Here is a 15,104-nt window from a genome sequence, read left to right as displayed (position 1 = left end):
AAAAATCAGTTCCCGGGGTGGAGGAGGCTCTCCTTCCTGGTGTGTCTGTCTCTGTTCCTGGGAGAATCCAGCCCCGGGGGTCGCGCAGACCCAGATTCGCCCTCTGGGGTCCCCACTCTGGTCGGGAGGTGAACGAACACGCACCAGAGCAAGCTAGCTTCCAATGTGTTGTCTGTGAAGAAATGAAAGTCTGATGCCAAGGAGGAAGCACTGGCAGGGAGGGGGCACGTCAGGATGGTGGGAGGTGTGTGTCCCGTCAGGATGGAGCTAGAGACGAGGGGGGGGGGCTTGAAAGATGGGGGGCAGGATTGCTGGTCAAAGGCTTGAGGCCAGATGCTTCTGGTAGATGTTGCCAGGTCAGCCTCCAACAGTTTATACAGAGGTTTGCCAGCCCAGCTGCCCCTCGACTTCTTGAGGTTCTTCCTCAGAGGCAATGCTGGTGCCTCGTTATAGTTTTAATTTGCTTCTTTCTTAGCATGGGGGTGATCTGTGTCATCACGTAAAAAGGGTCTTCCCTGTTTCTTTTCTGCAAACCACCTGTTTTGTCGCAGCTTTTGTGGGGTTTTTTTCATTGGATCGCTGGTTTTGTTGTTGTTGAGCGGCGGGCGTTCTTTACATGTGAAGGCACCTACGTGCAGGGTGTTTTCTGTACGCATCTCTACGCGTGTGTGCTCCTAGAGGGTGGGGGCTGTGTCTCAGTCCTCCAGAGGTTACAGGCGCCCAGCACAGGGCCTGGCGCTCGACCGCATTCTTGCTCGTTTACGCCTGTTTCTCGGCTGCACTGACGTGGACTCATGTCACACTTGCACCCCACAGATGGTGACAGAAGACGAGTATGAGGTCTCCTCTGACCCCGAAGCCAACATCATCATCTCCTCCTGCGAGGAGCCCAGGATGAGGGTCGCTGTGTCTGTCACCTCGCCCCTGATGCGGGAGGACCCTTCCACGGACCAAGGTGTGGCCAGGCCCTTCCGTCCAGCCCCACTCCCCACGCTCCCTGGTGACTGGGGGCCGCATCTGCCTCTGCTCTGGGTGGGGAGGGGGTCACAGCCACCAGCCTTCTGGCATTTCTGTCAGCCCTGGATGCTGCTGGCAGGTAAGAACTGGGCCTTGGGCCAGCAGAGGAAGCGAGGTGGTGACAGTCACATGAGCTCCAGAGCACTGTCCTCCTCTTCCCTTTGCCTCCGGGCCTGCACAGACACCTGCTCCCCACCCCAGGGAGATCAGCTGTGCTGGGTCCCTGGGAGCTCAGCTGATTCTGTGTAGCAGGGGCCACAGGCAACCCCATGGGTCCTAAGGCCTCTCCTGTGAGACATGGGGGCTCTAGGGCTTGAGGCCGGTTGACCGAGAGAGTGGGAAGGGTACTGGGCCAGGCCAGGGGCCAGCAGGGGCCTCAAGTCACTGCTGCGGTGAAGGCCAGCTGCCAGGAACACACCGTGGATCTCACGGAGCCCCGGAACCTCGTAGAGCAGCCCCCAGAACTGTTTTCCAAACTCCAGTTATTCTTGAACCCCCTTCATGATTGTTTTGTCACAGCGGAGGGCCACGAACTTCTAACATTCTTCTTTAAACACTTTTTTTAATGTTTATTTACCTTTGAGAGAGAGAGAGAGAGAGAGAGAGAGACAGAGCATGAGCAGAAGAGGGGCAGAGAGAGAGACACACACAGAATCCAAAGCAGGCTCCAGGCTCTGAGCTGTCAGCACAGAGCCCGACGCAGGGCTCGAACCCATGAACCGTGAGATCATGACCTGAGCTGAAGTCAGACCCTTAACCGACTGAGCCACCCGGGCGCCCCTAACGTGCTTCTTTAAATCAGTTCATTTTTATCGCTTAAATTTTGGGGGAGCAGAACCCTGAACCATTGGCGGGAACCATCACCAGTCGTCATGGTCACGTAAGAAATAACCACAGCGGGATGAGACATCGTGAAATCCTAGCTGCAGGCCCCGCTAGGGTTTGCTCAAACACACAAACAAGGGCAGCCTGGGAGCGTCAGGCAGTGTGAGCGATCCGAGGCTCCTAGACGGGTGGGCAAGAGGGCGCCCCTCTGTGTCCCCCACAAGAGTGTCGGGCCCCAGGCTGGCTGTCACCAGAGGGCGACACCGGAGACAAAATGCCCTCCTCCCAGACCCACCCCGGACGGTTCCATCTCAGCCTGAAGCAGTGGCTGGGCTGTGACCCACCCGTGGGGACATCGATGCGTGAGTGAAGCTGTGTCCCATCGCCTGACCTCTGTGACCCGGGGCCTCCTGGAGCGAGGGGCGGAGAGCGTGAAGCAGTGGAAAGACCGCAGGAAAAAGCCCCTGAGTTTCTCCCAGATGCGGAGCCTTTGCCCTCGAGGACGGCACCTGTTCCCGTCCAGCCTGCTCTCTCCCTTGCTGTGATGCACATGGAAGCGTCTGGAAATCTGGCTTAGTTCATAGTTTTCTATCTGAGCTGTGATTTGCTAACCGAGGGCGTCAGCACTGAAGGTGCTCGGTAACCAGCATCGCACTCTGTCCTCGTGGGAGCTCTCCCGCAGAGGGAGAGCATTTCCACAGAAATGACTTCTCTGGTCCTTGCGTGGCCTGGAGGAGAGATGGTCTGGAGCCCGGTGCCTTCCAGATAACAGGATGATGCCCAGGAGGGGCCGGGCCGCGTGGCCCAGGGAGGCGAGGGGGTTGGTGAGGGGTGCCGTGCCCACATGGCCCTTTCCTTCTAGAAGGAAGGCAGGTGCCTCAGCCTGACCCAGAAGACATCCTGAGCCCAGAGAAGTGCCTTCAGTGCCTGGCCGCCCTCCGCCACGCCAAGTGGTTTCAGGTCAGGGGGCCGGAGGGGGCCTCCGTCTGTGTCCCGGTGCTTGAGAGTGGGCTCTGAATGCAGCTGTGGGAGACAGCCGTCTGCGCGGCTACCCACGTCTCCTTGCCAAGCACTGACCCGACAAGACCCTTGTCAGAAACATAAAGGGAGTGGCCCGGACTGCTCTGGGGGATGGCGGGTACTGGAGGCTCCGAATTGGGCCGGATCAGTGGGTCTGTGCCACACCCAGAGTCCCTCCCGGCCAGGCTCACTCCCCAAGGGTCAGCCCTTGTCCCCGAGGCCACGAGCGCGTGGCTTCCTGAGCTAATGGTGTACTTCTTCCCCCCCCAGGCTCGAGCCAGTGGCCTACAGCCGTGCGTGATTGTCATCAGGGTCCTTCGTGACCTCTGCCAGCACGTGCCCACCTGGGGGGCCCTGCCGGCCTGGGTAAGCAGCACCCCGTGGCTGGCCCTGCCCTGGGGAGCCCCCCAAGGGCCTCCAACAGCCTTGACAGGCCTCATTTTCTCTGAGACAGAGGTTCCCCTTCCCAGTGTTGGGCTTTCCGAAAAGGGGCCCAACTGAGCAGCCAGGAAGGGTGGGTGGGGAGGGGGCGGCCTAGGGGTCCGTCGGGGCCAGGAGGAGGCCTGCTGCGGAGCACCGCCTCATGAGACTGCCGTTACCTTGAACCGGCAACCTCACAGGCAGAACCAGAGAGCACGTGAGGCAAGGGTGCCCAGGACTGGCCTCGGGGCCGCCTGGTGCGTGCCCTCTCTCTTCCGAAGGGGAGACCCCCGTGGCTCTGACAGCCCCTGGCAGTCAGTCCTGGGGCCCGTCAGGGGAGAGGAGAGAAGACAGAGGCAAGGGCACCCGTGCCCCCAAACCCCAGGTTGCCGTGCTGTGTCTGTGCACCTGTCGGCACGTCTGAGTCTGCCCATCTCATTTACTTTGGGGGACGGACGTTTGCTTTCCGCGTGCATTTCTGCTGCCAGCATCTCTCCCCACCCAGAGCCGTGCTCTTGCACAAGTAGACCCTTCCCACCCTGGCCTTGCCATCCTTGGCCTCACTCACCTGCGAGGACTGTCTCCCAGACCAAGGGCTCTCTCTGCCCAGTGTCCAGAGGAGGCAGGCGCTGCTCTCGGCACCACTCCTTTTGGGACACGTGGGTCCATTTGGGCGCTGAGAGGGCCCCGCATTCCCCAGGAGCCCGTTTCCCTGTAAATCTAGAAGCACCCCCCCCCCCAAGAGAATACACTTGTCCTGATCGTGCCCCCAAGACCCCCCCCCACTGCTCCCCACAGGGAGGGGGGCTCCCTGGGGAGGGGAGCATGCCAGAGCAGGTCAACGGGTCACCTGACCCTTACTAAATGCACGAGGGTCACAGAGAGCAGTTCTTCAACCCTCTTGACCCTAGTTTGCAGTGTTACTGTGCACAGGCTTTGCCGATGGAGAATCGGGAGGCAGAGAAGGCGCAGAAACCTGCCGGCATCCACGCCCTGGGGAGGCAGAGACGAGGCCCCAGGGACCACCCTCCTCCTCAGAAGTCAAGGATGGGTGGGGGTGAGGGACAGTGCCGCTAGGGGCCTCGGTCCCAGGGTCTGCTGGAGACCCCATGCATCGCAGCTGTCGCCTGGGGGAGAGTCCGGCTGGCCCAAGTGCTCTCCTCTGAGGCACGGCGTCGTCTTTTCTGTCCCCGCGGGGCCCAGGCCATGGAGCTGCTGGTGGAGAAGGCCCTGAGCAGCACGAAGGGGCCCCTGAGTCCCGGGGAAGGCCTGAGGCGTGTCCTGGAGTGCGTAGCCTCGGGGATGCTCCTGGCAGGTCAGTCCCGCAGGCCGGGGAGCCCAGAACTGTAGAGCAGGTGTGGCAGGCACAGAACGAGCCACTTGCAAACCCTGGGAGCACTGTCCCAGGCAGACAAGGGAAGGGAGCCAGACAGACACTGCATGCCACAGAAGCAGCACAGGGACGAGGGTCCAGGGTCCGGGCAAGGGAGGGGCCCGCCCTGGGGCAGTGCAGCCCTGGAGAGCCCTGGGAATGTCGGGAAAGGAACCAAGCAGGGTCGCAGATAACGGGCATCAAAGGGAGACAGTGCTCTGAGCCATCGAGGTGTTAGATGCAGAAACGGGGCTTTTCCGTCATTTTAGGGCATAGGATGGTGGCAGGTGAAGTGACAGGAGAGGCCGTGCAGGGGGCATGTGCTGCCGGCCTGTCCTGTCCCAGGGCTCTCCCAGGCGCACACAGGGGTGTGGCCTGTGCACGCTTGGGGGCAGTGGGTGGGCCCTGCGTGGGACCCGCCCAACCACCGTGGTGGTCTCTTCCCCCGGGTACTTTGTTCTTTGCGGCCCCCGCCTCTCCTCGACAAGATGGGCCTGGGATCCAGGATCCCTGCGAGAGAGACCAGAGGGACGCCCTCGGGCCCATGACCTGCCAGCAGCGTGAGGACCTCACGGCCAGTGCGCAGGTAGGACAGCCGGCCCGTGTGGTGCGTGTGGCTCCCAAGTCCAGGCCAGCTCGGACAGGACGGGCGTGGCACCCGGGTCCCCGCCCAGGTTGCGGCTACGCATGGACCCGGAAACGATGTGGGGTTCCCCCTCCCCCTCTCCTTCCCTTTGTAGAAACAGGTGGCCTGTGGGAGGGTGGCCTGTGGGTGACGGGGGCAGGGCCAGCCTGGCTCGGGGCCGAAGCTGCCATGACAGTGAGGCAGGTGCACACCTGGGGCTTTGCTGGCTGGGACTTTCGTGGGTGTTCCGTGACCCCACGTCTCAGGGTGTGACGACACCCAGCCATGGCCTCCAGCTTGGCCCGCACAGCCCCCCGCTGTGGCTTCCCTTTTGTTAGCAAGTTTATTTGCAAGAAAGCCTCCCCGTGGCACAAAACCCACACGGACCCTGGCGCTTACGAACTGCCCTTAACGGGAAGAGTCAAGTTGCTCACGGTCACGGCCGAGTGGCGATGCAGGACTTGGAGTCCCAGTAGAGAGCCCAGAAAGGGGCTGATGCTCCGAGGGCTTCCTGGGAACGTCCTGCCATCGGCTGGCCCCAGCGCAGTGCGCTTCCCCAAGCCCGAGCGTGCCCCGAGCTCTGTGCTTGCTGGAAGGGTGTCGTCGAGGACACCCGGTGAGCTCGTGTCCGCGCTGGGCCGTGGGTGCAGGGCCAGCGGCGAGCAGTGGGAGGGTCCTGACTGGCCGTCTGCCCCCAGCACGCCCTGCGCTTGTTGGCGTTCCGGCAGATCCACAAGATCCTGGGCATGGACCCTCTGCCGCCCCCCAAAAGCAGGCCGGGGGCGCGCTTCCGGAAGAGGCTGCGGGAGGCAGGAACCGAGGCCCAGAAGGGTGAGGTCCCCAGGAAGCAGGGCCGGCAGGGTGGAGAGGGGCCCGCGTGAGCAGCGTCCCCCGCTGGGTACGCCCGGACGCGTCCTCACCGCAGCCGCTTCATCCCGACGCTGGACGGCTGTGTTCTCCTTTCCGGAGCGACCTGTGGGTTTCTTTAAAAACACTTCGCTTAAATCCTCCTGGAAATCACCTTATCCCGGGGTGAGGGCCCCCTGGGGCAGCAGCCGGCACCCGAAGGCCCGCCCCGCGGAGGGCTGGCAGGTGCAGCACAGCGAAACCCTGCCGGCTTTGGGCTCACCCTGTGGCCCACCAAGTGTGTGGCCTTCCGGAGCGCTCCCTGCGGATGCCCCAGCCCTGCGTGGACTTGAAACCACATCACAGGGACAGGCCAGGGAGAGCCGGCGGGTGGGGCCGAGCCTGAGGACGCACCCAGGCCAGGATCCCCCGTCCCTGGGCCCAGCCTGCCCCAAACACATCCCCCCGCCTCCAGACCCCAACCTGGAGACGCCCCACCCCAGAGGTCTGCAGGGCCGGAGCTGGCATCTTCCCGGCCAGCGTCCACCCTCAGGGAGGTGGGAGGGCCCAGGGGCGGTGAGGATGCAGGCCGGGTGCACCCCCGGCCCCCCAGAAACGTCTGTGACCCACAGTCTGCCCTGACCCCGTACCACCGAGTGCCTTCTACTTAGAGCGGGAGCTGCTCGGTCACTCCTCACGCACCCCCCCACCCCCGACCCGGGTGCAGCAGGTCTGGGTCCGGGCCTGGGCCAGGAGCCCGGGTGGACGAGGGGCAGCCCTGCCCAGTCCTCCCTCTGCGCTCGAGCCTCCCTGCCCAGTCGCCCCACGGCACTGAAGGGGGAAAGTCCGTCCTTGGGCCGAGGCCATCTGTGGTCAGTTGAATCCTTAAATTCTGCTTCTGTATTTAGGGGGCGGTCTGAGTGTGGCTTTGTGTCTGATGTCTCCGCAGAGCCACCTGAAAGTTTGCGAGGGTGGGGAATAAATAAGTAATGTCTCACGGTGTGGACTGTGCGGTCCTTGCTTGGGGTGCGGAGCCCCCGCTGCGCCCTCCCGCCGCTCCCTCAGGGCTCCGAGCGGGGGTGCCCGGCCGGCCGGCATTTCTCTCTGACACTCAGGCCGTAGTGTGAGCAGCGTGCTGCCCGGAGGCTGTGCCCCCGTGTGTCGGTCCCCCGGGCCATCCCTACCCCAGGGTGCCCTGGGGACCCTCCCCGAGGAGCACTCATTTTGCACAGGCCCCGTGACCACTCAGGGAGCCCGTCTTGGCCTGGTCCTAGAAATGATCATCAACGGGAAGGCTGGGGGCCCTGGAGGGCTTCCTAGAGAAGGAGGTGGCCAAGCTGAGTTGGTGGGGGGCTCTCTGCCTGTAGGTCCCCTACCAGGAGTTCCCCAGAGTTTTCCCAAACCCTCGTTGCAAACCTCAGGGGGCAGAGGGGGGTTCAGACGGGGAGACTGGGTCACCGCTGAGCTGCTGACAGCTTCAAGCCCCCAGGGCGTCCCCAGGCAACGGTCAGGCTCCGGGGAGGGGAGTGGGGGTAGCGTGGGCCTCCGGTGGGGGTGCGTGTGTCAGAGCACGGGCTGGGCGCACACAGACCCCCTTCTCAGCCCCCTGAGGCAGGCGAAGCCCTGCTTGGTTCTCACGGGCACGTTATCAACTGGAAACAGGAAGCAGCCGGCCGGTGCCTAAGCACTACCACCCCCCCGGGAGGGCAGGCCCCTCTCCTCTGCCTCTGGGGCCCTGGGCCCCCTTCTTTGTTGGCAGCCCAACAATCCCTAGGAGTCAGAGCCAGCCCCTCAGCTGGTCCTGGCCGCGGCCACGGATGGGGCACAAGGGATGGGTCTGAGGGAGGGTCCCGACATCCTCCGCCTCCTCCGGCGGTGGCTCTGCCCTTCGCCCAGCTCTCCAGGCTCACCACCACCACCACCACCGGGGAGTCCTCCTGGGTTCCTGTGTGCTCGAGCCCAAGCCATCACCGTCGGCACTGTCTCTGCTTGCCCCTCGTAGTGGTACTCTGCTGCTTCAGTCCTCCAGCAGTGGGAGCTTGTGGTAAAATTCAGGCGAGTCCAAATCCCAGTGAGGCCCCCCAAAAGCCCATCTGCCACCCTCTCCTTCCATAACGCCCCTTCAGAGCCACCAGTCTCTTGCTGTCCTCAGACCAGCCAAACCTGTTCTTACCCCAGGGCCTTTGCACATGCTACTTCCACTACCCAGTAAGCTCTTCTCTGACCTGTATGGCCGGCAACTCCTCCCTTCCCTCGGTTCTCCTCCCAGATGTCCCCTCCTCCAAGAAGACTCCCTGACCACCTCTCCCTGTCACATAACTATATTCGTTTTCTTTATACCACACGTCACTGATTAAAATCACCTGCCACCCGCCTTCCCCCAGCGACATGAATTCTCTGTGGGCAGGAAGCGTACCCACTCCACCCACCGTGGGTATCCCCCGGGCCAGAACAGACCAAGTGCATGGTGGCAGCTCAGTAAATGTGTCACATGCTTGAAACTGTGCTCCGGCACCCCAAGGGGAGTCTCCCTGTGAGAGGAACGTGCCTCCTGGCAGTGAAGACGCAGTCCGCGTCCACCTCATCCCAGGAGACCGTTGTCACGGTTTGGCCAAGAGGCTTCCGCTAAGGCAGGGGCAAGAGGACAGAAGGAAGGTGGCTTCGCCTCTGCAGCGGAGACTTGACAGACGCGGTCGTCACAGCTTCGCGGGGAGCCCCGTGTCCTGCCGCCGTGACCTGCACGCAAGTGCTCGCGGGCCGGCTTCCTCCCTCAGATCCTGGCAGGGGGGCAGCTCGGGGACACCTCATCACCCACTGTTCGCTGGCCCACCCCCGGCTCCTGGGGAAGGGGGACAGTGTCCTCAGCACCAGGTGGCCTAAAGCCAATCCTGCTGACAGGGAAGTTAAATCTCTCCCCCTAGCAACTCCCGAAAAAAATCAAGCAGTTGGTTAGCGAAGCACCGGGTCCAGATGGACGAAGCGTCTGGGCGACTGCGCTTGCTGCCGGCCCGCAGAGCGTCTCTTCTGGTCTCTCCCCTGCAGCCCTCTTCCCACCGGCAGGGGACCCCGGAGCCAGCCCCGTGGCAGGCGGGGAGGCTGGAGAGCTGGAGAGCAGGCCCCGGAGCGGCATCCCTGGACCTCAGGCTGCAGGATGCTGGCGGGCGAGCCCGGTTGCTAGGAGACAGCGGTGAGTGTGGGAGGGATGACGCGGGCAGTGTGGGCAGGGCTGGAGCCACACCTGGCAGGCGGTCCGGGGAGGACAAAAATGGAAGCCGGCTCCATCCAGAGCCGCCGGCAACAGCGACACCCGTGAGAACCCGCCGTGTCCCTGGTCCGAAATAAGTCGCGCCCCAGGGGTGCAGGGAGCATCTCCAAGGCTCGGCCGGTGTCGACAGCGTTTGGGGGGGACATGCCAGCTCCATCTCTCCCAGGAGCCCCGTGTTTCTCCTACGGTGGAGCAGGCAGCCTGGGCTGGGGGGGGGGGGGGGGTCGTGCCCCGTTCGTGTCTGTTCAAGTTCTGCACATAAAAAAAAAAAAAAAAAGAGTTGGGATACGGGTACTTGCACCCCCCACGTTCCCAGCAGCAGCATCCACAGCGACCCAGTGGTGGACACGACCCGAGTGCCCGTCAGCAGGTGAATGGACAAGCCCACTGTGGCCCACCCGCCCAGACACTGGAAGGGCGTCCTGCCACCTGCCACCACGTGGACGGACCCGGAGGTCACTGTGTGCAGTGACAGAAGCCAGACACAGAAGGACACGCCCCGCGTGACCCCCTAGAGGAGTCCCGCCCACAGAGACAGAGAGTAGATGGTGGGAGCCAGGGGCGGGGAGTCCGTGCTTCATGGGGACAGAGTCTCAGTCTGGGGAGATGGAAAGTTCTGGACGCAGATGGGGGGGGGGCGGCTGCACGACAGTGTGAGTGTGCCTGACGCCGCTCAGCTGTGCTCTTGGAGACGGTGAGTTTTACGTCTATTTTAACACACCAGGGAACTTCAGTGCGTTGGGTTTTCCCGTTACAAAAAGCCTGGAAGTTTCAGGAAAGCGAAAGGGTGGAAACGAGGTCGAATACTATGAACACACGCCGTGTTTCCTTCCTGTCTTGTCTCTCGTGCTCTCTCGGTGGCGGGTCGGCTCTTTATACCATTTTGATGCCTGCGTTTCTCCACGTGACGCCGTCTCAACTTTGATTCCTCGTTCTGCGTGCGCTTAGACTTTTTCTCATTTAATACTTCCACAGGCCTCACAATATGACTTTTTTAATTGTGGTAACACTCGTATAAAATTTGCTGCTTTATATCAAAGTGTACAACTCAGTGGCTTTTGCTATTTTCGCTGAGATGCGCGACCATCGCCACCATCTAATTCCAGAACATTCCATCAGCTCAAAAAGAAGGCTTGCCCCCATTAGCTCTCACCCTCACCCTCACCCTCCCCAGCCCCCACGACGTTTCGCACATGTGGACTCACACCCCTTGGGGCCTCTCGTGTCCGGTTCCCTCCCTGAGCGTCGTGTGTTCGGGGTCCATCCGCAGGGCAGCGGTGGGGGGTGGGCGCCTCGCTCCGGCTCGCGGCCGAGGGACGTGCGCGTGGGGGCCGTGTTCTGTTTATCTGTTCATCTATTGGTGGGCATTTTCCCCCCACTTTTTTGGCTGAGATGTCATTTTTAATAGATGCATTTTTTTTTAATTTTTTTTTCAACGTTTATTTATTTTTGGGACAGAGAGAGACAGAGCATGAACGGGGGAGAGGCAAAGAGAGAGGGAGATACAGAATTGGAAGCAAGCTCCAGGCTCTGAGCCATCAGCCCAGAGCCCGACGCGGGGCTCGAACTCCCGGACCGCGAGATCGTGACCTGGCTGAAGTCAGACGCTTAACCGACTGCGCCACCCAGGCGCCCCAATAGATGCATTTTTAATAGATGCATTTTAATAGATCCCACAAAATGAACGTGCCCTAATTTGCTTAACCATCCCCTCCTGTTGGACATTTTCAAGTTATTAACCACGATGCGGCAAACATGCTGTCTTGCACAATTGTGGGGTTCTGTCCCTCCCTCCGTAGATGTCCCAGAATGGAACTTATCGGTCAGGGGGCGCAGGCATTTGAAGGCATTTGAAATTTCCACGTGCAAGTTTGGAATCCGTCAGAACCTGGCCAGGTTCCCTCTCATGGTAAACGAGGGAGCCCTGTTCTCCTCTCCCAAGTCGGGACTGTGTCTTCTCATCTCCAAAATACTCATCTTCATGTGGCCATGAGTTTGGCAGTTAGGTTTCATTCTGTGACATCTTTTTTTTTTTTTTTCTTAACATTTATTTATTATTGAGAGACAGAGAGAGGGGCAGAGAGACGAGGAGACACAGAATCCGAAGCCGGCTCCAGGCTCCGAGCTGTCAGCACAGAGCCCGATGCGGGGCTCGAACTCACAGACCGCGAGATCACGACCTGAGCCGAGGTCAGACGCTTAACCGACTGAGCCCCCCAGGCGCCCCCATTCTGTGACATCTTGTATCATGCACTGCTGTTTCAGTTTCTTTTATCCAACCAGCGTTTATTGAACACCTGGCACGTGCCATGGGCCGTCACTCATGTGGCTTCCCTATGTCTGCCACTGAGAGGGTTGAAATGTATTCAGTATTCAATCAGCAAGCACTCCCCAACTTCCTTGGGAGGAACCAAAGCTGAGCCAGCAGCTGTCCCTTCGTGCAGTGAGGGTGACTCCAGGCTCCCGTCTCAGCGTGGCCTTGAACAGATGAGCTGTGGGGTGTCAGGACAGTTCACTTCGCCTCCCCGACCTTCTATAAAGTTGAATCAAAACTAGCAGCACCCACCTTGCAGAGCTGGGGGAGAAGCCAGTAATAAAGTGGATTTTTTAACACTTGCTGCACGGAAGGTTTCGGCCTCAGGGACACAGGCATGGCGGAGGGCAGGTGTGAAGGTGGAAACCAGCAATCAAGGTGAAAGTCACACAGGAAACTGTGACCTCTTCAGCTTCCAGAATACGAGCCGCCGGGCTGTGAGAAAAGCCCTACGGCGTCACTGGTGTTTGAGGCAGTGACCAGTGCCTTGTACTCAACCCACTCCAATGGCGAGGAGCCTCTTGCCAGCTCTATGTCACTTGCCATAGAGCAAATGTTAGCTAGTGAGAGACTAAAACCCAAAAAGAGAAGGAAAAAAGTAATCTGGAGGAAAGAGACAATGAGAACAGAAGAAAGCAGTTGTAGAAAGCCCCTTATGCAGGTTATCCTCAGAGAGCTTGTAGAAGATGCGATGGCCAGGAAGCAGAGTTACATTTGCCTTTTGAAAAAGAACTTTAAGGGGCGCCCGGCCGGCTCAGTCAGTGGGCGTGCGAGTCTTGATCTCAGAGTCGTGAGTTTGAGCCCCATGTTGGGTGTAGAGATTACTTAAAGATGAGAATCTTAAAAAGGAAAAAGAACATTCAAAGAACTAGAAAGAAGTTGGAAACTCAACCTGGTAGTCAAAATATGGAAATGTTGACAGACTTGGAAGAAAAAGTGGAATGAGAAGACAAAAAGAAAAAAAAAAGGCAAGAAAAGTAGGAGACCAATGTATGATGAAGAAGAAGAGACACCACAGGGGAAGAAATCGCCAGTGACATCATTTAAGAAAGTTTGGCAGGAATGGAACACATGACACAGCCCGCCAAAACGTCCAGCGCGACCAGTGAACACAGACGCCCACCAAACCCACACTTTGAAAGTACAGGATGTGGAGGCTAAGAAGATCATACAGGCTTCAAAAGAGAGGGCAAACAACGTGACAAGCAGGGGATAAGGAAGCAGGACAGCTTCAGGTTGTTCAACTGCCCAAGGCTAGAATCTGGAAGACACCAGGCAAGGAAGTCAGCCACCACTCGGGATAGTGTCTTCAGTCAAGCCACAGGCACACGGGGGTGGAAGGAAAAGCCTTGAGGGTACACACTCCCGAAATGAGGGCACAGACCAAGAAACAGGGAGACCTAGGACCCCCCCCCAAAAAAAAACAGGAGTCACTTCCCAGGAACCCCTAGATGCTGAAGAAGGACCAGGGGTACAGCCGGGCCGCATCTGGCCCTGAGTGGAGAAGTTAGATCCATTGGAAAGGTTGGAAGAGACGGAGTGTCATAGATACACTAAAACAAAGGCAATCACTAACTCCAGGCAAATACCAGAACAAGGCCTAGAAAATAAAAGTGCTCCTTAGCAGACATTGCTCCACTGTGAACAAGTTATACATAATAACATAAAGGTCTACTGCAGGCTCGGCTCCAGAGGTAAATGATTGATCAAGCCAGAGATGATCCCTGCCCTTGCTCATGGAACATACATTTTGTCAAGGGGGCAAAGGCACGTCAGGAGGGCAGTCAACAAGAATGAGTAGACGTGGTAACATGTAGTGATTTGGGCTCAGATGGTGGGTGGCCACTATGGGTGGTCAGTAAGGGTCTCTTGGAGGAACCAGAAATGCTGAGAAGGAGCCAAGCTGGAGAGGAGCTGGGGAAAGCGCATAGGAGGAGGAGAAAACAGCATGCACAAAGGCCCCAAGGCCAGGCAGTGCCTGGAACATTTGAGGAACAGCAGGCAGAGGCAGAGGAAGTGGTAGCAAGCCAGCCAAGGGAAGTGGAGGGAGCTGAGAGCAAGAGGTGACAGCAGCCAGACACAGCTGGTGACGTGACAGGCCACCAAGAGGAGCTTGGGTTTATCCTCAGCATAATGGAGCCATGCAAAGATTTTTTTTTTAATTTTTTATTTATTTTTGAGACAGAGAGAGATAGAGCGTGAGCCGGGGAGGGGCAGAGAGAGAGGGAGACACAGCATCCGAAGCAGGCTCCGGGCTCCGAGCTGTCAGCACAGAGCCCGACGCGGGGCTCAAACCCCCAAACCGCGAGATCATGACCTGAGCTGATGTCGGAGACGCTCGACCGACTGAGCCGCCCACGCGCCCCCTGCCACGCAAAGATTTTTAAGCCAAGAAGTGCTATGGACCCGGTTTACACGTGTGGAACGTACAAGCAGGCTCAGCTCCACCTACAGAACAAGAAAGACAAGATGAGGGATGGGGGCGGGCAAACAGGTTCCCCCACCAAAGGCAGGTCCCGCCTGGCACCCAAAGCAGTCGCCTTGAGAAGCCCTCCATTCGGTGAGTGGAGAATGGCCCGTCACACCATGTGTCCAGTTGCAGAGTGAGCGATACAGCAGTTTTCCTCGAAAGAGCGGAATGTTCCTCCGCTGAATCCCCCAAGTCCCCTGGCGGGGAGGAGAAAGCTAAATTTGAAGGTGTGCTAATTGGGGCACTCTGATCTGGCCCGGTGCTCCAGCCGAGGATCTTCGGGGGCCCCCCGGCAGCTCAGCTGTTCCCACGTCTGGCTGATGCCGTCCTGCCTCCCCTGCCCTCTGGAGAACTCTTTGGGGGTCCGTCACGGGCCCAACGCCTTGCCGTGCAACTGGCCTGTGGGCCCTGGAGCCCGACGGCCCGGGGTTGAAAGTGCAGCCCGCCGCTTCCTGTATCCCGGGGTGAGCCCAGGCACTGACTGGGCCTCAGTTGTCTCGTCTGTGAAATGGCTGCAATGAAAGCGCTCAGCTCACGGTCATTGCCCATTACTTCTCCCCTCCCTTGTGCTCATTGGCTTAAAAAATACGTCCCGAGCCCCTCCTGTGTGCCAGGTTCAGGGGCCACAGCCGTGAATGACACAGTCCAAAACCCCTGGCCTTGGGGAGCTGATGTTCTGGAGAGGCTGCAGCCAGTAGATAACAACACCACCACCACCACCACAACAAAATGAGCACAATATATGGCCAGTTAGACCATGATAGCTCTACTGATCTACAAGGGGAGAGGACGTGAAGTGTCAGAAGACTGGAATATTCTGTAGGCGCTGGAATGATGGGTACGTCCGGGGAAGTGTCCCAGGCAGAAGGCACAACGAACGCAAAGGCCCTGAAGTGGGGACATGCCTGGGAGCTTTGAGGAGGCTTCCTT

General features: G+C 59.5%; 1 protein-coding gene across 8 annotated transcripts in view; it reads left to right on the top strand.

The window, feature by feature from the left end:
- ZFR2 (zinc finger RNA binding protein 2) overlaps positions 1-7,122 on the top strand; it is a 41,944-nt gene extending 34,822 nt beyond the window's left edge. For 2 of the 8 annotated variants that reach the window (XM_047850559.1, XM_047850558.1), the window contains exons 14-18: positions 817-955; positions 2,705-2,802; positions 3,133-3,228; positions 4,486-4,597; positions 5,143-6,106. In XM_047850559.1, the coding sequence (XP_047706515.1) occupies positions 817-955; positions 2,705-2,802; positions 3,133-3,228; positions 4,486-4,597; positions 5,143-5,552 (855 nt within the window). In that variant the 3' untranslated portion in view covers positions 5,553-6,106. Of the gene's footprint in view, positions 1-816; positions 956-2,704; positions 2,803-3,132; positions 3,229-4,215; positions 4,619-5,142 lie in introns of those variants that run through there. The other 6 variants (XM_047850562.1, XM_047850563.1, XM_047850561.1 and 3 more) reach the window with 6 other exon arrangements.
- The last annotated feature ends 7,982 nt before the right edge of the window (positions 7,123-15,104 follow it).

The sequence above is a fragment of the Prionailurus viverrinus genome, chromosome A2 (assembly GCF_022837055.1).
Source record: "Prionailurus viverrinus isolate Anna chromosome A2, UM_Priviv_1.0, whole genome shotgun sequence".
NCBI classification, from domain to species: domain Eukaryota; kingdom Metazoa; phylum Chordata; class Mammalia; order Carnivora; family Felidae; genus Prionailurus; species Prionailurus viverrinus.
The sequence above is the reverse complement of the archived record's forward strand: the minus strand, read 5'-3'. Positions and strand labels throughout refer to the sequence as shown.